Source organism: Microcaecilia unicolor, chromosome 4, assembly GCF_901765095.1.
Source record: "Microcaecilia unicolor chromosome 4, aMicUni1.1, whole genome shotgun sequence".
NCBI lineage: Eukaryota > Metazoa > Chordata > Amphibia > Gymnophiona > Siphonopidae > Microcaecilia > Microcaecilia unicolor.
Window position 1 is genome coordinate 59395885 of NC_044034.1, and position 22343 is coordinate 59418227.

General features: G+C 42.3%; 1 protein-coding gene across 1 annotated transcript in view; it reads right to left on the reverse strand.

Moving 5' to 3' along the window:
• EXPH5 (exophilin 5) overlaps nt 1–6041 on the reverse strand; it is an 84844-nt gene extending 78803 nt beyond the window's left edge. Inside the window, exon 1 of the mRNA XM_030200275.1 lies at nt 5825–6041. Within this exon, the coding sequence (XP_030056135.1) occupies nt 5825–5943 (119 nt within the window). The 5' untranslated portion in view covers nt 5944–6041. The remainder of the gene's footprint in view (nt 1–5824) is intronic.
• Between the last annotated feature and the right edge of the window lie 16302 nt (nt 6042–22343).

A 22343-nucleotide genomic window follows, 5' to 3' on the forward strand; every position in this document is an offset into this window, starting at 1 on the left:
GGCACCTTTTTGTGGCTTGGCCATAAGAAAACAGGACCAGGTAAAGTCGTCCAAGTGCTTGTCAGGGACGCCCTTTTTTTTTCCATTATGGGTCGAGGATGTCCATGTGTTAGGCATGCCAAAGTCCCGCCTTCACTATGCCTCTGACATGCCCCAGTGAACTTTCGTCGTCCCTGCGACGGAAAGCAGTTGGGGACGTCCAAAATCGGCTTTCGATTATATCAATTTGGGCGACCCTGTGAGAAGGACGCCCATCTTCTGATTTGTGTTGAAAGATGGGCATCCTTCTCTTTCAAAAATGAGCCTGAAAGTAACCTAAATTGAGATAGTTTTTTGTGGGGGGGTTTTGTACTCCCAACAAGCTCCAAAAGTAAGAGAATAGATGTAATTTGCTGGAGAAATATACTTTTTAAATTTGGATATAAGAAATATTTTATCTTCTACAAATTGAGATCCTACAAACTGCTTGTCTATATAATGTATGTAAATTGAAGGGGGGGTTAAGTTTTATTTTTCTGAACCCAACACTCACAGCGCTCAGTAGCATCCCTGAACCTTCTACCCCAGGCAGTCCAGAAAACTCTGAGAGGATCAAGTTAGATAAGCCCAATGTTATCATTCTACTCAGGAAATCAAAACTGCAGCTTAGGATAGTGAGAGGATAGTCTTTAGGACATTTTAAACAGATGTCAAGATAGTTATGAAAATAACACGTTCACTATTTGGGAGATAATAAAAGAACCGCAAGTGGATTTTAACAGAGTTGGAAAACCAGCTGTAATGAAGTTGGGATAATATATAGTACTAATTTATTAAGCCTACTATATTATTTGCTTTCCTCATGAAGGGCCCCTTTTACAAAGTGGCGGTACCTGTACTGCCGCGCTGCCATACGCCAATGCAGGAGTCCGGCGGTAGTGCCTGCCCCAACATGAGCCATTCTGGCACTGAAAAAATACTTCTATTTTTTTTAGCGCTAGGGGTTTTCCCGGCAGTAATCAGGCAGCTCCACGTGCTGCCCGGTTACTGCCAGATTAACACGGGAGTCCTTACCACCTCCTAAATAGGTGGCAACAAGGGCTCCCCTGGGAAATGGCTGCAAGGCAAGTGGTTCACTTACTGTATGGCCATTTCCTTTTTCAAAAAAAAAGAAAAAAAAAAAAGAAGTCTTTTACCTGCTGTGGTAAAAGGGGGTCTTGGCACACAGCAAATCCACGTGCCAACGCTACTGCAGGGCACCTTTTACTGCAGCTTTGTAAAAGGGGGCCCTAAAGCTCAAACCAAATTACAATAAAATAGAAACAAAATACAATTTTAAAACAACTTAGAAACAAGTAACAACGCTCTATAAAAACCAGGCTAAACATTACTTCACATAGACAAAAACTAGAAGTTAAAATCTAAAAACAGCATATATCACATTTACAAATGAATCTACAATAGAAACTCTGCTCATCTTGCCGTTGAGAACCATGACATTAGCGGCAACCATTTTCCCTTATACAGGACAAAGCGAGGTGCATTGTTAGCAAGATACATTTCAAATTTATAAATTTGAAACAACAAATCCCACCATCCCTGATGAGTGGCTACATGCAGAGCTTTCCAGTGTGAAAACACTACCTTCAGAGCTAAAGAGAGCATAGTGTTGACAAGCAAACGTTCATTAGACTTTAATACAGTACTAAAACATTGACTCTTGAACAGCAAATACTTATATAACATTGGAGCAGAAAAGTGAAAGACATCAGTCAAAGTGCGCCACACAGATCTCCAGAAGCCTTGAATACACACACAGTCAAAAAGAAGATATCTAAGGGTACCCTGCCGCACCTGACAAGACCAGCACAAATTTGAGATGTGAGGGTCAATTGTATGCGACCTGAGAGGTGTCCAAAGAGACCTGTGTGTGAAGAAATAGAGACTGGGTAATCGACGAGGAGCTAGAACACTAGCTATGTGTGTTTAATAAATCCTCCTTTTTTCTTCTTCCCTCCCTTTCTTCTATGTGCCCCTGTTAATGTACCTGAAGATTTGCAGTTTGCTATAGTTTGCATTGTTTAACATTGTTTCTCGTTGTCACATGTTGTTATTCTCGCTATATAACAAAACCAATAAAATATTTAAACACAAAATCTAAAAACAGCACAGACAAACCCCCCCCCCAAAAAAAACACAAAACATAAAAAGAGGTACCCTTTCCCCAAATCTCAAAAATAAAAACTCAGTAACAGCAAGTTTGCATCTTAATTATCTTAACACACTCATCATGAAACCGTCTCAGTCAGAAACATTTAGGATTAATAGATAAACCATCTCTGAAGTAAAAACTGTGTTCATCGAAATAAGCAACAAGCTCCCCTTCAACTAAAATCAATGCAATCCTCAGTGTATGAAATAACGTATTAGAGAGTTCCACAATGTTGGTACAATAGGCTTAATCCCTTTCCACGTCCTATCGGGAGGGGGGGTGTCTTTAAATACTTTCCACCAGCAGATCTAATGCATCTAACTGGAAGATGCTGCTGTAAACACTTTCTTAAATATTTATTACATTTGTACCCCGCGCTTTCCCGCTCATCGCAGGCTCAATGTGGCTTACATAGTAACAAGAGAATACAATCAATAATAGCAGAATCAACAAAGGGGGTATGTGATAGGACAAATGAACAAGGAGTAGATGGGATAGAAGAGGTAGGAGAAAAAGGATAGGGATAGGTAAGGCGGTGGAGCGATTAAGGAGAAGATGGGAAGAGCATGGAGGGTAAGAAGGTTGGTAGGAGATGTTTCTGAGTCATTGTAGATAGTGGTTATTTGAACCGGTAGATAGATGATTAGCTTATGCTTGTTTATGACAAGGTCAAGTCACTTGGGTAAACTGAGGCTTCTGTTATTTAAAAATGACAAGAGGCACGTGGCACCTTATAGACTAATCAATGTATTAAGAAGGCATTAGCTTTCAAGGACCAGTGTCCACTTGGTCAGATGCATGTATACGATGATGATTAGATGATGGGTTGTACTACACCCTTTCCAGGAAACTACTCAGTCTCCACAGTTTATATGATATATGGATGTTATTATTTTGTATCCTAAGTCCTTGGGGGTTGATCTCTTGCTGATTCCACATGGATGGCTGTCTATACCTGAGTAAGTTTCTTCATGAGATTGATGAATTTCTGTTTCATACGGCTGACTCAGATGTCTTCCATGCATCTGATGAAAAGGACTCTAATTCTCAACAGTTCATGCCGCAATAAATTAGTCAATTATATGCCACTGACGCTGCTATTTTTCTTACACCAGATTAACAGGGCTACTCCTTTGAAGATTTTATCTCAGTTAAAAACAAAGGATAACATTTTAATTTGGCCCAGATATCCAGTCTGTAGCCAGTGGCGAACACTCAGAACTGAAGAGATTGATCCCATAGCCTAAGCCACAAGAAATCCTGCCATAGCATTTTGAAGCTTCTACTAGTCTAACCTGTGGTAATTAAGGCATGAATCAAGATGGAAGATCTATCCTATGTAAAAATGAATACAATTATTTCTCTTTAATTCCCTACTGCTATTTTACTACTATAACTATTATGTAAATGGTGTTGCTGTTGCCTTCAAAGGCAGTTAAGAAAATACTGTATAATAAAGTAAATTAAGTGCTGTATAAGAAGAGGCGATGATAGCATACCATCCTGCTTATAATCGAACGAGAATAACGCCCAAGTTCCGACCTAAATCGGGAGATGGGCGTTCTTCTCACAAAAACAAATAAAGCGGCATAATCGAAAGCCGAACTTTGGACGCTTTCAACTGCACTCCGTCGCGGATGCGGACAAAGTTGACGGGGGAGTGTCGGAGGCGTGGTGAAGGCGGAACTGGGGCGTGGTTATCACCCGAACAGAGATGGGCGCCCTTCGCCGATAATGGATGCGTTTGTAGCTAGAATTTAGGGCACTTTTCCTGGACCCTGTTTTTTGACGAATAAGGCCCCAAAAAGTGCCCTAAATGACCAGATGACCCCCAGAGGGAGTCGGGGATGACCTCCCCTGACTCCCCCAGTGGTCACTAACCCCCTCCCACCACAACAAATGATGTTTCACAACTTTTACTTTCACCCTCAAATGTCATACCCTCCTCCCAAGCAGCAGTATGCAGGTCCCTGGAACAGTTGTTAGGGGGTGCAGTGGACGTCAGGCAGGTGGACCCAGGCCCATCCCCCCCCTACCTGTTACAATTGTGCTGCTTAATGCTACTAGTCGTCCAACCCCCCCCAAACCCCCTGTACCCACATGTAGGTGCCCCCCTTCACCGCTTAGGGCTATAGTACTGGTGTAGACTTGTGGGCAGTGGGTTTTGAGGGGGATTTGGGGGGCTCAACACCCAAGGGAAGGGTGCTATGCACCTGGGAGCTCTTTTACCTTTTTTTTTGTTTTTGTAAAAGTGCCCCCTAGGGTGCCCGGTTGGTGTCCTGGCATGTGAGGGGGACCAGTGCACTATGAATCCTGGCCCCTCCCACGAACAAATGCCTTGCATTTATTCGTTTTTGAGCTGGGCGATTTCATTTTCCATTATCGGTGAAAAGCAAAAACGCCCAGCTCACACCTTGGCGAATAAAGCATGGGCGTCTATTTTTTTAAAAAATACGGTTCACTCCGCCCCTTCACGGACCCGTTCTCGGAGATTAACGCCCATGGAGATAGGCGTTTCTGGTCGATTATGCCCCTCTATAGGTCCTATGATCACCTTTGAAATCCAAAAGCTCCCTTACTGTAAAATCGGCTAATAGTCCTTGATCTGCAAATTCTCTCCATCTAAATATACAGTTAGGGTGTTGAACAATAACAGATATTTTGCTAACCCATAAAACTGTACATTTTTTAGCACTGATCTGTTGTCTATCATACATGAAGCATCTTTAGAAGGTTGTTGTTACTCAATGCTACTAACACTTCACACTTTGAGAGGAGTCAAGTTCGTTAATATAATTGGGTGCTATTACACCTACAACTGAGTATGAGAGAGGTGTGGTAGCCGTGTTAGTCCACTTTTAAAGGTAATCAATAGAAATAAAACAAAATAAAACAAGGAAAAGAAATAAAATAAAACATATTCAGTTATGTCCAATAAAAAAGGCATCATCTTATTTTCTTTTCCATGTTTTATTCTATTGATTACCTACAACTGACAATCCCCTTTGCTCTAATCACACTTCCTTCTAGTTTTACACATAGTTGAAAAGAGTGGGACATAGAATGCAGCCCTGAGAAGCCCCTACAGGATCAAAGAGAGTCTATGAACGACCAGTTCAACAAGGACGAAACCCAAGTCAGTCCCAAACCTGACCCAAGGTCTGATCTAGCCCGTAACACAGCAGGGCACCGGTTTAGCTAGGGAGGCCAAACGAGTTAACCCTAGCTGTTGGGGGTGGGGGGCCTTTACAAGGCAATAAGTCGGCACGGCCATAATCTCAAAATCGGAGAAATACACGTACATCTGCTGCAGGTCTACCCGCTTTCCTCTCTCTTCTTGTGTCAGTGATATTCACAGGTCCTCAAGATGACTTCCCATGACCTAGTCTGTCTGTACAGCCATATGTGTGCCGATCAGTCACAAGAACGCACCTTTGCGGACACATATACACGTACACAGTCCTGAGAGCAAGGAGCTGCTGCTCCCATTCAGTCCCCAGCCTGTCGCACACCCGGAACAGCCAGACACACGCCCATCGTAGCATAAAACCCTTTTAGGACGAGGGAAGATCTAGCTCGGAGCGTGGCCCGGGGATCTGTCTGTCTGTCCGTCCGTCCGTAGCTCCAGCCTACCTGACTCGGTCTCTCTCCGCTCGCTTCAGCTGCTCGTCCCGCTCCAGCACCGCCAAGATCTTACTCACTTCTTCTTCATTGAGAAAACTGAGATCCAGCCTGTTTGAAACTTTAGTCATTTTCCTGGCGGCGGTGAATAAATACAACCCTTCCAGATTCCCGCGATCACGTTGACATTACTAAGGGATCAAAAATGCGAGCGAGACAACAGCGCTGAACCCCACGGCCAACCTGGGAAAAGTGTGACACGACCAGCAGCAGGAGGAGGAGTTAGGGCCGCCCTCACCTGCGGCTCCCCCTCCTCCCTCCCAGACCGCACCTGGTTGCGCCCGCCGACGCTGGGCCAGTGGCGGGACAGCTCACAGGAGGAGCAAAGGAGGGGGGAGGCGTGTCCTCCGACATAGACCCAGCCCTTGCTGAAAAGAGAGAGATGATTCTTTGCCTCAGTCAGATGAGCCCAGGCTGGGAAGAGAGGGTAGTTCCTAGGCGGCGGCCTAGTTCACATGGGAAAGGAGGGTATTATCTCAGCCCCCCTATATAATGAGAGGATCATCACTCTCATATATAACAAGAGATAATGATAGAATGTATTTTGTGAGAGCAGAGTTTTTTTTTGTCAGTGCTGTATATATTGATGACAGAGCTAGTCCTAGTAAGCGGTAGATGATGTATAATTGAAGAGCCAGTCCCTACCGTAAGGGGACAATTTCTAGTGAACTGTGGAACATTAGATTTATTCCACCTGAAAAGAGGAGGATGTTGTGGCAGCTGCTTATGTGGGGTAATTTCATAACAGTGTGTCTATGAAACAAGTTTAAGAGGCCCTTTTACTAAACTGTGCTAAAAAGTGATCTGTGCTATTTTTAGTGCATGGGTTTCCCTGCACAGAGGCCACTTTTAGCGGCAGTAAAATGGCCACGTGCTAATTTCCCAAGATTCATGGGCAGGATAAGCCAGGGCATAGCAGGGCCTTGCCAAGGCAGCAAAGGATCTGGGGATGTGGCTGGCTGGGTAAAAGCCTGATCCTTCATTGAATCCTGATTTAAGGTGATATGGATCTGGGGATCCTGATTTTATCTATGCCCCTATATTCATGTTTCATTGGTATTAGTGCTAAAGGAAAAGTGTGTGTGTGTGTGTGTGTGTGTGTGGGGGGGGGGGGGGGTAATATTGATCAGCACTGTTGTGTTCCCCCTCCTTGCCCTGGTCAGTCTCCTCAGCCTCACCTCAAGTCCTGCCAGTCACCTGAACCTGAGGGCTTTTTTAAGAAGTTGTTAAAGACATTCCTCTTTGCTAAGACTTATCCCTCAATTTACCATGTTGATTAAAACATCCCTTGTCCCTTACCCTACTTAGTTCACTTTGTTAGTTTCTTCCCCCATGTTTACTTCTTTATGCTTGCCTAAGCTGTTAAGTTTGTACTCTTATGTAATTCTCTGTAAGCCACATTGCGCCTGCATGTGTGGGAAAATGTGGGATATAAGTAACAAATAAATAAATAAATAAATAAATCCTCGGGGAACCGTGACTGGTCCAGATGAAGTTCCTGCAGGTTGGACGATCACCGACCCTTAGAAGGTAGGCACAAGGGCTCACCATCTTTATGCATCACCAGGAACGTGACAACCTTCCCAGCCAATCATCCTCGTGGTCTGCGCAGACTGCTGCAGGAAATGACATGAACGGGAATGGGGACACAGCAGAGAAAAGCCCTGCCATTTCCTTTTGTGGCCCTTTCCCTTTCCTCCTGACATATGCAGCAGAGGAAAGCTTTGCCCTTGCTCTGATTGTATGTTCTTTTAAAAAGTAGGTATATCAAATCATCCAGCTCTATGATTATCCGGACTACCACCTGCAGAGAATAGTCTGGGTAATCAGGCATACTGTACTTATCACTCTGCCAGTGACACACTGTGGAATGACTCTTTTCTACTCTAAACAGGATCAAAACAGCATCAAGAGCCTCAATGCTCACCAGCCACCTCCATAATCTATGACTTTTATCTTTTGAGAGAGAAGTATGTGATTAATTGGACTATGACACAGTGGCGTAGCCAGAAGTCAATTTTTGGGTGGGCCAACAGGTTGGATGGGTGGGCACTAGACAGTGGTTTGCTGGTAAATGTTTAACAACAGGCTCTCTCCCCGGTCCACCTCTGCGCCCCCCCCCCCCCACCTCCCCTCAAAATTGCAGAGCTGGCTATAGCCGGGGGGGGGGGGGGGGGGGGGAGGCAATGCATTACTCTCTCCAGGGAAAAAAAATAAATGATCCCAGGTTCCAATCTAATTCATGTTTAATGTGGGCTAAAATGCCATAAATAAGTGAATATAAACGTTTAATGTTGAGCACCTGATTCTCAAAGTGGACATATTCCAACACTATAATGAAAATAAAATGATTTTTTCTACCTTTGTTGTCTGTTGACTTTATTTTTCTGGTCATGCTGGCCCAGTATCTGATTCTGCTGCTATCTGTCCTCTTAACTCTGTTTCCAGGGCTTCCTTTCCATTTATTTCTTTATTTTCCTCCTTTCTTCTTCATTTCTTGCTCTACATCTGTAAGTAAAAGCTGGGTCCGCCGCAGACTTGACTGTCCAGTGGATCCAGCTTCTGCCTGTTTTCTCCATCCATGTGCAGTTTTTCTCCTCTCTTCCTTTTCCCTCATATCATCTCTTTCCTCTCTCTTCCCTCCCCTCCATCTATGTCAGCATTTCTTCTCTCTCCCTTCCCCTCCATCCATGTGCATCTCCTTCCTCTGTCTTCCCTCCCCTCCATCCATGTCCAGAATTTCTTCTTTCTCCCCTCCATCCATGTGCATCTCCTTCCTGTCTTCCCTTCCTTCCCCTCCATCCATGTCCAACAATTCTCTCCCTGCCCTCCCCTCCATCCACCCATGTCCAGCAACCCTCCTCTCTCCCCTGCCCTCTTTTCCATGTCCAGCAATTTCTCCTCTCTCCCTAGGCCCTGTCCTCCCATCCATGTCCATCGATGCTCCTCTCTCCCCTTTGACCATCTCCCTCTCATTCCCTCTCCAGCACTCCCATTCCCCCCTCTGTCTCTCCCTTACCCAGTCTCCTAAATTCCTCCCCCATCTTTCACCCACTTCATTAGTCCCCCATTCCCCATACTCTGTACTCACCACCCTCCCAGTCCCATCCATCTCCTGCTCCTTCCCTCTGCTCACCTCCTCTCCCAGTCCCATCCATCTCCTGCCCCTTCCCTCTGCTCACCTCCTCTCCCAGTCCCATCCATCTCTTGCTCCTTTCCTCTGCTCCCCACCCCTCCCAGTCCCATCCATCTCCTGCCCCTTCCCTCTGCTCACCTCCTCTCCCAGTCCCATCCATCTCCTGCCCCTTCCCTCTGCTCCCCACCCCTCCCAGTCCCATCCTTCCCTCTGCTCACCACCCTCTGCTTACCAACAATAAAGAACGACAACGTGGATGCAGGCAGCAGCTCACAGGTTTGTTTGCTGTAATTTGAGTGAACGGCGACGGCTGCGCGGGGGAGTAGACAGAGATTTTCTAAATGGCTTCCAGTTCCTTCCCTCCATCTCCGGCCGGGACGCAGAGAGGGCAGGGAAGCGAAGAACGGAGTCGAGGAGCCTGACTGCTTTATGCTTTTACTACCGTCGCCTGCCAGTTCGCCGCTGCGAGTCTGGAAAGATCAGCTGAGCCAGAGCGGGTGCCGTTTCTGCTGCAATGTGTGCGCGCTTGGGCGGGCCTGAGCTGAAATTGGGTGGGCCTGGGCCCATCCAGGCCCACCCGTAGCTACGCCCCTGCTATGACAGAATTATTGATATATTCAACAGCAAAACACAGTGCCTCATTGTTTAGTGAGCATAATGTTTCAACCAAGGAAATTAGATTGAGAACAGGACACAGCATGAGACTATCTGGACCATCATGTAGGCTGAATCCAGTGGGCAGAGCTTGCCGCCACATTGGGATAGTGTACAATGCAAAGGGGGCATGGCCACAGGAGGGGCATGGGCAGGACAGGGGCATTCACTAAAGATGTACGCAGTATTACAGAAAACCGGGGATCTGCACCTAACTTTTGTACCAGGATTTAGTTGGTGTAAATACTTGCACACAAAGCTGGGTACAGATCCTGGCACTACGCGCTATTCTATGAAGGGCGCTGATCCCAGAACATCCATTATAGAATACCATTCAGTGGCGAATTTTGAGTGCCATTTACTGAATCCAGGCTATAAGTACTAGCAAGATGCATAAGCACTATTCTGAAGCAGTGCACCTAAGTGACATAAGGGTGAATTCCATATATGGCACTGAAAAAAGCACTATTCTATAAGCCATGCTTAAATTCAGGTGTGGCTTTTAGAATAGCACTTATGCTCGTGAATCGTGCTCGACATTAGGCGTGGCCATGTGCGCCAACTGAAATGTAGAGCAAATGTACCACCTAAATTGGACACAAATACCCCTTTATTCTATAACAACACACGTAAATGCTAGGAATGCCCCCATTCTGCCCGTGATCCTCCCATTTCTGCACCTCCCCCCCTTTTGTACTCATGCACAAAATTTAGGTGTGGATCCCGTGCCTAAATATATGTGTGTAAATTCCAATTAAATTTAAAGAGTGCCAATAATTGCTTGTTAAAAAGCCAATTATTGGTGCTAATTAGCTGTATTTAGTTAAATTGCTTGCACAATTCTTGGCGACTTTTATAGAATTAGGGGGATAGTGCATAAATACAAGGGAAGCATAAACATGGGTGGGATATGAGCATGTGTCCCACTTACACGTGTAACTTCAGGCATATAAACATTAGTCAACACCACCACAGGATTACCACAACGGAATCCAGGTGCCCAAATGCCTTTATAGAATAGGTTCTCACCACATAACATTGGAATGCCTAAAAGGAGGTGCCCACTTGTAAAGAATTACCTCCTAAATACTGATACCTTTACTTTGAAAAGCTGTCTTTCTTGTTGTAGGAGTTCTCTGTTCCTCCTCCTCCTCAGTAGGCCATGGATGCTAAGACAAGACTGCAGGGCCCCAGTGGAGAGAATAAGCTAATGTTTCCCAGCCTCTGTTTCATCTTGTTGCAGAACTCAGTGGTCTAGTGCTGAGGAACTGAAGAACCGTCTTGTTTATACTTGTTTGAATTAATTGCTGGCAGTTATAGGAGTGTATCCCAGAAGCCTGACCTAGTTTAATTAACCTTATATTTTAAAGCCTAGTGAACATGGTTTGGCAGTGCCAAGGCTGAGCTGGCAGCATAGACATAAGACTTGAAGCTAGGGATGGGTCTCTGAGCTCCCTGGGTTTGTCTGTTTCTCTCTGTTCTCTCTTGAATTTAGATTATGTACATGCTAGTGGCATGTCATGTGTAGCCAAAAACAAAATACTTAAAGGGGGCAATTTTATAAATAATTTTAGATGCAAAGCATGTTTTCATGCAGAAAAGGGTTGTTATGAAATTACGCAGCTGAATATACGTATACAGAACTGGATTCAGTAAATGGTGCTCAAATTTTGTCACCAAGAAAAATCTGCAGAGCGCTATTCTATAAACAGCACTTATAGAGTTTCGCGCTAAACAGAAACCTGGTGTAAATCCTAGTACGTAATTTAGGCACGGATGCCCGGTATTCAATAATACTGCACACATGTTTAGTGAACACCCCTGATCCACTCATGCCCCTCTCATGGTCACACCCTTTTGAGTCAAACGCTAATGCACAGATCTTTATAGAATAATAGAGCATAGCAAGATGCGCACGCAAATCCAAGTTGTTGCCAATTGATTCCAATAATTATTAGCACCCAATTCTTGGTGCTCATTGGCTCATTAGCTAATTTAGTTACACCCGCATCTCATAATAGCATGCAATTTTGCACACATAAATTTGCATGCCATTTATAGAATCTGGGGGATAAGTATGTGTACCATCAAGATGGCACATAGATACACAAGCTGTTAAGTAAACATTCCCAGATGCATAGTTTAAGTGGAGCAGGGAGGATTTGTGATGTACACACACATACATTTGTACATTTATTTTTAATTATTTATCTATTGCACTTGTATCCCACATTTTCCCACCTCTTTGCAGGCTCAATGTGGCTTACAATACATCATGAATAGTGGAAATAAGAAGAGAAAAGACATTTGGTATTACAGAAGGATTTTGGGTTACATGACAATGAAAGAAACATGATTGTAATATAACAGAAAAACATTAAGTTGGTTTTCAACATCTCAAAAAAAAAAAAGATACCGTGGAATTAGAAAAAGTACAGAGAAGAGTGCAAAATTAAGGGAATGGAACACCTTTCATATGAAGGCTAAAGAGGTTAGGAATCTTCAGCTTGGAGAACAGACAGCTGAGACAGATATGACAGAGTTCTATCAAATTTTGAGTGGAGTGAAAATGGACAAGTGTGAATTAATCATTTACTCTTTCAGAAAATACAGACTAGAGGGACAAGCCATGAAGTTATGCTTATATTTAAAGCCTGATTTATCATCTCTTCTAATAAAAGGCTAAGGTGGTTTACAAATTTATAACGTGATAAAATTAAAGAAAATTAATTTAAAAAAATAGGAAAAGAATGAACTCATTGAAAGGACATGGTGGCTCTAGAAAACTATACAGGCCATGCAAAGCATGTCTAGGTAAGTCAGCCTCCTAAATATGTGCTCTATTGTCAGCCAAACTTAGGCTGTTTTTGCCATCTGTTGCAGCCCTTTTTACCATAGCGGGTAAAAATGCCTGAAAATAGCCATGGCCATGCGGTAAGATTGCGCATGGTGCTGCCCGATAACTGGCAGGTTAGTGCCATGCTAGAAAATAGCCAGCTGTTTTCCCTAGCATGGCAAATGGCATGCACTGGGGTTGGAGCTACCGCCAGCGGCCGCGTTGGGCCAGCGGTAGGTCTGGATTAGCATGCGGTATTGTGGTAAGCCTGCTTTGTGCTTACTGCTGCTTTGTAAAAGGGCCTCTTAGGATCATGACTTTTCAGCTAAAAATGTATCCTAATTTCAAAGTTTTGCTCATAAATTTAAGCCTGCCATTCGTTTGCTTAGGTTTATGAGCATGTAAAGTTTGTGGAGGAGTGGCCTAGTGGTTAGGGTGGTGGACTTTGGTCCTGGGGAACTGAGTTCAATTCCCGGCATAGGCAGCTCCTTGTGACTCTGGGCAAGTCACTTAACCCTCCATTGCCTGCCGCATAGAGCCTGCCATGAGTGGGAAAGCGCGGGGTACAAATGTAACAAAAATAAAAAAAATAAATAAATTGTATCTTCCTGGATATGTCCAGCTTCTTCTGAATTGTGGTCCACTTAGAGCCGTGAGGTGTTAGCGGAATACAGGATACATTGTTAATGTCAATGAGCCAGATCTGTGAGCCTAGTGCTGAAAATCAGTGCTAAGCTCCTAATTTTTTTTACTTGCCCTAAATCTGCCCCTGTTACCACCCACTTTTTAATGTTCCTAAAGAGTTTAGTGAAATTTTGAATAAAGAATTATTCGCTAGTAATAGTATATCCTAGAGGCCAATTTATTACTACTACTTATCATTTCTAAAGCGCTACTAGATGTACGCAGCGCTATACACTTGAACATGAAGAGACAGTCCCTGCTCAACAGAGCTTACAATCTAATTAGGACAAACAAGAGATAAGGGAATATTAAAGTGAGGATGATAAAATAAGAGTTCTGAACAAGTGAATAAGGGTTAGGAGTTAAAAGCAGCATCAAAAAGGTGGGCTTTTATTTACAGTGTCTCTAATGCTTGATACACCTAACTTCACAGCTCAAGAAAGCCAAACTCCTCTATTCCCTAAGTCTACTACAGTGGGTAGCAGGAGGTATGTACAACTCCTAACTACTACTACTACTACTACTTAACATTTCTAGAGCGCTACTAGGGTTACGCAGCGCTGTACAATTTAACAAAGAGAGACGATTAGCATGTGCTATATGATAAAACACGCATAGGAATATAATGGGCATCTTATCATTTAGTGCATGCTATTAGCATGCGCTAAATTTGTTAGTGAACCTAAGTAAAAGGACCTCAAAGTTAGGAGCATAAATCCTTTGAATATTGGACAAATAATAATAATAAATATTACTAAATATGAGACAATCAATAACCAAGACAATTCCAGAATTTTGTTGCTGTTCAATATTCTCTCCAGTTATACCACATTGCTGTGAATGTCTGTGGGTGCTCCAGTTTTCAGACTAAAAGTATTGGCACTTTGAAAATTGCCCAAGGAAAAGCACCTGCTAAACATTGCATGTGCTTTTTTTCTGCAGATACGTTAAAAAAAAAAAATCAAAAACAGTGTGTGTAACCTGGGGGTGGGGGGAGCCAAATTTATATATATTTTCTCCCGCGATCCTATCCCTCACCCTGGGAACACCTTCTCTACTACTGTACGTGCATACACTGTAGGACATTTTCAGACAAGCAAATTATGCAATAAAACATTTTTAACCTGTGGAAAACTTTTTGTAAATTACTCTTACTGATGAAAATCTTTAAAGTAATTTGCCTGGTTAACAAAGCAGTTACCTAGGTAAATTCTGAAGGCTGAAAACTGCCTTTCTCTCAGTGGCCAAAGGTATGTGAGCTGCATATTAGCATGCCTGCTTTTTATCACAGAAACAAGGGCCAGGTTAGGGTGGAGCAGATAAAGTATGTTTGCAAGGAAATTCTATTTTCAGGTCCCCATGTGTTAGAAATGTGCACAAAGCAAAAAGTTTTGGTTTGTTTTTGGTTCATTTGGTTTATTTATTTATAACATTTGTATCCCACATTTTCCCACCTATTTGCAGGCTAAATGTGGCTTACATAGTTCCGTAATGGTGATTACCAGTTCCAGAGAAGATACCCTGGTTTTTAAATTTTCTCTGCATTGCACAATCAAAGCATTGTCCTCCCTCACATCAACCTCTTTTGCTCCGTTTCCTCCTATCTTCCCCGTTCTTTCAGAGGTGAATACTCTGATTTTACCTTTTTAGCCTCACCATTCAATTACCATTATTATTATTTTGCAAGATTAATTTTTCAGGCTTTCAGCATCAGTACAAGAGACTGGCACATTGAGGTTTCTCCATTTGCTTCCTGAAAAAAAATAATTTGCCTTCCTCCCCTTCCCCCATTTTAGAGGTGACTTTGCAGAACAGCTCTCCATCTCTAATTCCAAGTTAATTCCCAAGACCACGGTAAAGGAAAAAAAAATGCCTTCTGGTTATTGTAAGTCATAGTCAGGTTAATGTTTGCACTTTGTTTGGCTTGTTTCAAACACTCATTTTAATCAAAATTTTAATGAATATTAAAACTTTTTGACATACACTCATGTTAATTTTTGTACATTAAGGAGGGAAGTTATCAACTTGGGATTCCATTAAGATGGGTTATTTCACTTTTATTCCAGACTATTAATAATTAGGGGGCCCTTTTACTAAAGCTTAGCGTACACTAAGGGGTCCTTTTGCCAAGCTGCGGTAAAAAAAAGGGCCCTGTGGTAGCAGCAGCAGCCATTTTTGGCATGCACCAGGGGCCTTTTTATCGCAGAGGGTAAAAAGCCCCTAAAAAAGACATGGCCACGCAGTAAGATTATTCTTACTGTGTGGCCATGTGGGGAGAAGCACTTACCACCACCCATTGAGGTGGTGATAAGGGCTCCCGCGGTAACCCAACGGTAACCATGCAGCATACGGTGCTGCCCAAATACCGCCGGATTAGTGCTGCACTAGAAATTACAGAATTATTTTCCATAGCATCAGAAATGGCGTGTGCTCGAGGCAGAACTACCGCCGGCAGTAGTTCCAGGTTGCCATGCGGCAATCCTTTAGTAAAAGGGCCCCTAACTGAATTAGTGCATGCTAAATGCTAAGAAGACCATAGGTATAAAATAGGCTTCTTAGCATTTAGTGCACACTAGTTCCGTTAGCAGTCTCTAAGCCTTAGTAAAAGGGCCCTTAGTTCTCATTGCATAAAATGGGACCTTTCCTAAAGTAGCATCTTTAAAAGGTATGCTAACAAAAAGCACATCCTTACTGTATGTACGTTACAGTGCGTACTTTGCAACCTCTGTAAGGCAGGGTGCACTTATATACCCACATCCCTGAATTTTCAAAAGCAGACCCTTTGAAAATTGCCTGTAAAAGCATTTCTACATGTTATACACGACAGCAGATTACACATAGATATACAGTACACACATAAAAAGTAGGCACACTGCAGGTTTGAGCTGTTTTTACATAATCTATGTGCAGGTGTTGTTGGACTCATGGTTTGAGAAGAGATGGGGCAGAGTTGCAATATATGCACAGATTTTATAAAGTGCACATATATATATATATATTTTTTTTTTTTCTTTCATGACTTAAAGACAGACTTCAGTATTTAAACGCAACATTTCTTATAGATGCTGGCTGTGGTATTTAAACATATACCTGCATATTAATTTGACTGCTATCCAGATATCAGTGCTGATTATCCAGGTATTCCACTGACCATCAATGTTATCTGGATAGTTAACCAGGTATTGCCACTACCTGGATATTTTCTGCCTCCATCAGGTCTCTAATCCCAGGCCACCCTGGCTCTATCGAGATAACTTAAGACAGCCTTTCTGTTGTCCTAAACTAGCCGAATGGCAGACTGAATATCACCGTTATCTGGATAATTCCAGGGACTACCCATGCATGGCCCAGGCTAGGAAATGCACAGGTGTTGGGACCTGCGTTTGGTAGACAGAGGCCACTGCTTATTTCTTGGATAAGCAGCATAAAATTGTGACCTGGCTTTGCCACTGCTGTAAACAGGATACTGGGCTTGATGGACCTTCAGTCTGTCCCCGTATGGCAACACTTACAATTCTCTGTTCTTATAAATCTGGATATTACAGCTAGTGATAGCTGGAATGGAACCAAAGTCAGAGCTTGCACTCAGGTAGACAAGCACAAATCTTTGTAACAGAAAGTTCAGAAGGTGGCGGGATGTGTAGGCCTTGAACATACATATTTATTTAAGGCTATGCGCAGCCAGTCTCACTTTCCTTAAGGGATGACCTGGTGGAAGGCAGTGATGGCAGCAGTGCAGCTCCATGTAGGAAAGGAAAAGAGCAACACTGGGAGGGATGGTGGGTGAAATGGGAAAGCAGTAGGGAAGGGAAGTTGTTGGATGCCTGGGAGGTATAAAGGAAGGGAAGGGACAATGCTGGACCCCTGGAGGGTGGAAGAGAAGAGAATGGGTGATGCTGTACACCTGCAGAGTTAGAGAATGGAAAAGTGGAGAAGAGGAGATGCTGGACTATGTAGAGGTAGGGAAGAGGAAAATGCTGGACACCTGGGGCGGGTAGGCAAGAGAAAGGGCGATGTTAGACATTGAGGTGAGGAGAAAAGAAAAGAAAAGAAGGGAAAGGGTGATGCTGAATTATCTGGGGAGGTAGGAAAAGGGTGTGTAGCACAGGAAAGTTGCTGGAATATTGAAGGGTAGGGAAGGAAAGACCCAGAACACCTGGGGAACGTAGGATAGGAAATATGGGCATCCAAATTAATGTGGAGAAATGCAAAGTGATGCACATAGGGAACAATAATCCAAATCATAGTTACTAGATGCTAAGTTCTACTTTAGGAGTCACCACCCAAGAAAAAGATCTAAGTGTCATTGTGGACATTACATTGAAATCTTCTGCTCAGTGTGCAGTGGCAGCCAAAAAGTGCTAGCAAAGCTAGCAATTATTAGGAAAAGGGTAGAAAATACAACAAAAAATATTATAATGCCTCTGTATTGTTTCATGGTGCATCCTCACCTTGAGTATTGTGTGCAGTTCTGGTTGCCGTATCTCAAAAAAGATATAGTGGAATTAGAAAAGGTTCAAAGAAGGGCGACCAAAATGATTAAGGGGATGGAATTTCTCCCGTATGAGGAAAGGCTAAAGAGGTTAGGGCTTTTCAGCTTGGAAAAGAGGCAGATGAGAGGGGATGTGATAGAGGTCTACAAAATCCTGAGTGGAGTAGAACAGGTAAACATGGATCAATTGTTTACTCTTTCAAAATATACAAACACTTGGGATGCTCCATGAAGTTACATGTTAATACTTTTAAAACAAATAGAAGAAATATTTTTTCACTCAACAATAGTTAAGCTCTGGAACTCGTTTCCAGAGGATGTGGTAACAGCAGTTAGTGTATTTGGGTTTTGAAAAGGTTTGGACAAATTCCTGGAGAAAAAGTCTATAATCTGTCATTAAGATAGTAATGGGAAAAACCACTACTTATTCCTGGGATTGGTGGCATGGAATCTTGCTGCACTTTGTGATTGTGCCAGGTATTTGTGACCTGGATTGGCCACTGTTGGAAGCAGGATACTGGGCTAGATAGACCATTGGGCTGACCTCGTATGGATGTTCTTATGGTGATGCTGGACATCAAAAGGGGGGGAGGTAAGAGAAAGGAAGAGGAGATGGCAGCCAACTGAGGGGAAGGGAAGACACGATGATGGGCACCTGGGTGGGAGGTACTGAAGGGATGGTGAGATGCCGATCACCTGGAGGGGTAGGGAAAGGAAGGGAAGGGGATGCTGAACACAGCAGGGGTAGGGAAAAGGAGATGCTGGACAGAGATGGAAAGGACCTTGAACTGCCTTTTTGGAGAAAGGACACATAGTTGAAGATTTGGTTAAGGAATCAGATAGTCTTAGGTCTGTCCTGCACAGAGCCTGATTAGTGGTGATAAACTGATCTGGCCCAAAGTCTGTTGACAGATTAAGAAATCGACCTACTTTCTGCTTGTTATTTGAATTACAAGAATTTCAAAACAGCATAGCTGATAGCTCACATCCAGGGAAAATAAAAGCATTGCCAGACCGTGCTGTTTCATGCTGCGAGCACTTAATCCTGGATCTCTAGTGAAATGATGCAGTCTAATCCTCAAACATTACTGTTACTCATTAAAACTAATGTAATCCAATTTAATACTAGCATGATTCAAGGTTTCTTGAAATTGTCTAAATAGGAGATTGAAGGGATATGCTTTTCGGAGATGGATTTTCAGCTGGAGGAAGTTGGTCATGTGCTGATGTAGAGAGAGCTGAGCTTTGGAGGACATGTCTAATGTTGGACCCGTTCTACAGATCTAATTACAGGGATTGTTTCATTGAACTCACTTGTTTGTGTGGTGTCAGGTTTAAAATTCATCCACTCATCTTTGAAGAGACTGTACTAAGTTTAAGTTGATAAAAACATACTACAGCTATCCCTGGGCTACCTTTTGTAGCTTGATTCATTTTAAATAACTTTAAAAAAATTCAGTTAGTAGTGTGTGAGTTACTGAATCAAGTTCTTAGCATTAGGTGGATGGGTGTTTTTAATTATTATTTCTATGTATATGCAGCAGGGACATTTATTTTCATCAATAACAATGATACAATAACATATAAAACACGATTAAAGCATGATCTGAACTCTTGAGAAGGAATTTTGTAAAAAGAGAGAGGCTGCCTGTAATTAAAAGTGTGCACCTTTTAATCCATGAAGCCTAAACATTATTGACTATGATTAATAGAGAAATCAGCCAACAATCAGGCAGCTTCAGATTTTGAAAAGTCTAGCCAGCATCATAGTTTCAAATGAGACAAATTGGAAACCTGTGAAGCCTATGACAAAAATTTATTTGTAAGGCAGTCTTTTGCAATTTGGATAATGGAGAGTGAGGTATTCTCTAGAAGTTATTGCTGTGTTATGTGATGGTAAATCAATTAGATGTTGCATGTAAGAAGGTGATAAACCATAGAGCAGTGGTTCCCAAACCTGGTCTTGGCGGCACCCCAGCCAGTCAGGTTTTCAGGATATCCACAATGAATATTCATGAGAGATATTTGCATGCACTGCCTCCACTGCATGCAAATCTCTCTCATGAATATTCATTGTGGATATCCCAAAAACCTGACTGGCTGGGGTGCTTCCAGGATCAAGTTTGGGAACCACTGCCATAGAGAATTTGGTATACTGTCACACATATTTTAAAGGTGATCCTGGCGTTTATGGGAAACCAATCCAGTTTTAATAAAAGAGGAGAAGCCTTTGAAGAAGAGGAGTGCTGTAGTCATGGCGAGCAGCGGTGTTTGGTGCTGTCTGTAATTTTTTAAGGAGAGAAATCTTAATTCCTGCATATATGGCGTTTCATATAGTCTAATTGATTGACCAACATTGAGAGGAGAAGGAGGTTGAAGACATCATCAACTCAAGCCCTGTTGATCCTTATAGCGCTTCATTGGCTTCTCCTGGGGTCTCAGAACATAGATTACCTAGATATTTTTGGTGGAAGCATCTGAGTAGGATTGTTTGCATGTAAATTCTAAACTGGCTCCCACTTTTGATCTTCTAGAGAAGGGATGGGCAACCTCAGTCCTTGAAGGACGCAACCCAGTTGGCTTTTCAGGATTTCAACATTGAATATGCATGAGATCTATTTGCATACAATGGAGGCAGTGCATGCATTTCATTACATCTCTCATGTGATACTCCAAAGGGGGTGTGGCCAAGTTATTGGCATGGGTGGGGTCATCAGTGTTCCCAAGATTTAGGTTCAGAGTTATAGAATACTTCTATTTCCATGCCTGAGAGTAGGTAGGTGCAAGCATTTACACCACCAGCCTTTGGCAGAAGTAAATGCTCGCACCTAAATTTACACAGAACTATTCCCAGCATCATACACAGCTCACATAACTTTACACATCCACTAATATCAAAATATTTTTTGACAGATGGATCTTCAGATGTAACAACACAAATACTGCAGAATCAACTTTTCTTAAGCAGCAAAGTCATTTTTAAGAATTTTCTTTCTAAATTAAATTCCAGCGAAAAATAAAGCTGCTTAGCTTCATTCACAATAGGAACCTCTGCAGACACGGCCAGGTTTTGATTTCTTCTTCAAAGAAGAGGGTCAAGTTACTTCCTTTAACTTCCTTCTCAATATTGGGTAAGATGTGTTGTTACATCTAAAGATCCATAGGTCAAAAAATATTTTGATATTAACGGATGTGTAAAGTCATGTGAGCTATGTATGATGCTAGGTATAGTTCTGTGTATTCTTTAAGGTCCCTGCACATGAAGATTTAGTCCTATCTGCATGATTGATCACACCTAAATTTAGGCACAAAAATGACTTATGCTAGTATTCTATAAAGACAGTTCCATGCAGAATTGCCTATATAGAAATCATGCTTAGCATGCATCATCCTGGCACCAAACTTTGGGTATCATTTACTGAATCTACCCCAATCCCCCAGATTCTGTATATGGTGCCTGAAATTCTGTGTGGAAACCGAAGTGTATTCCGTAACAATGTGCATAACTTAATTGGTTAACTAGCTAATCAGCACTGTTAATTGGATGTTAACAAGCAATTATCAGCACTAATTGCCATTAATTGAGATTTACACGCACAACTTGCGAAGTGTATTCTATAACATGGTGCACCTAAATTCTAAGTCGCATAGTTGAAAAGGGGGCATGACCATGGGCATAGCAAGTGCATTTCTAAAATCTATGCACATTATTATAGAATACACCCGATCGCGCCTAATTTGGGCATCGGGATTTACACCAAGTAAAACGTGGCCTAAATGGACACAACCAAATTTGGTTGTGTGGTGAGTCTCTCGGCGTATTCTATATACCGCATGGAAATTTAAGTCTATTCTATAAAATTTAGGTGTGTTTTAGAGAATATGCCTACCGGTAGGTGTAATTTTTTTCCATGCGGATTTTTCACAGACACAATATATAGAATCTAGCCCTATTTATATAAATGTGGGCACTTATACTTGCAAGCTGTCAAGTCAATGCCTCTTTTTCTGCATGTGTTTGTTTATAAAATGGCTGCTCCAGCTGTGCTTGCCAGCAAATACATGTCCTGCATGTCCTTATGTGTATTTTACAAACTGCTTCACATTGTAAAATATAGGGTAATAAATAGATTGCAACAAAACAGAGAAAAGAAAATAAGTTGATACCTTTTTTTATTGGACTAAATATATATTTTTTTATTAGCTTTTGAAGGTAACCCTTCTTCTTAAGATCAGAAATGAGGAAATCTGAAAAAGAAGCGTTACCTTGGAAAGCTAATCAAATAATGTATTTAGTCCAATAAAAAAGTATCATCTTATTTTCTTTTCCTTGTTTTGTTTTATTGTTATTTATTATTTTGAAAAGTGGACTAACACTGCTATCACACCACTTTATTAAAATACAGGGGAAATTTAATAGGTCCTGACCTGGAAGTCTCAATTCCAATCTGAATGATCTTTCTAAAATGGGTCTTTTTGTGTATTTGAAATATTGGACCTCACTAGCACACAGCAGGTCAACTGCTAAGACTGAACAAGGTATTAGAAGGCTTGCAGACCAAGGAGAGATCAGCAGTACAGCTTGAATTGTGAAATATCTCCCGTGTAAGAGAATAGGTTGTGGCTATAATTTTGAGGAACACTTTTATATGAATTCTTTAAGTCATTT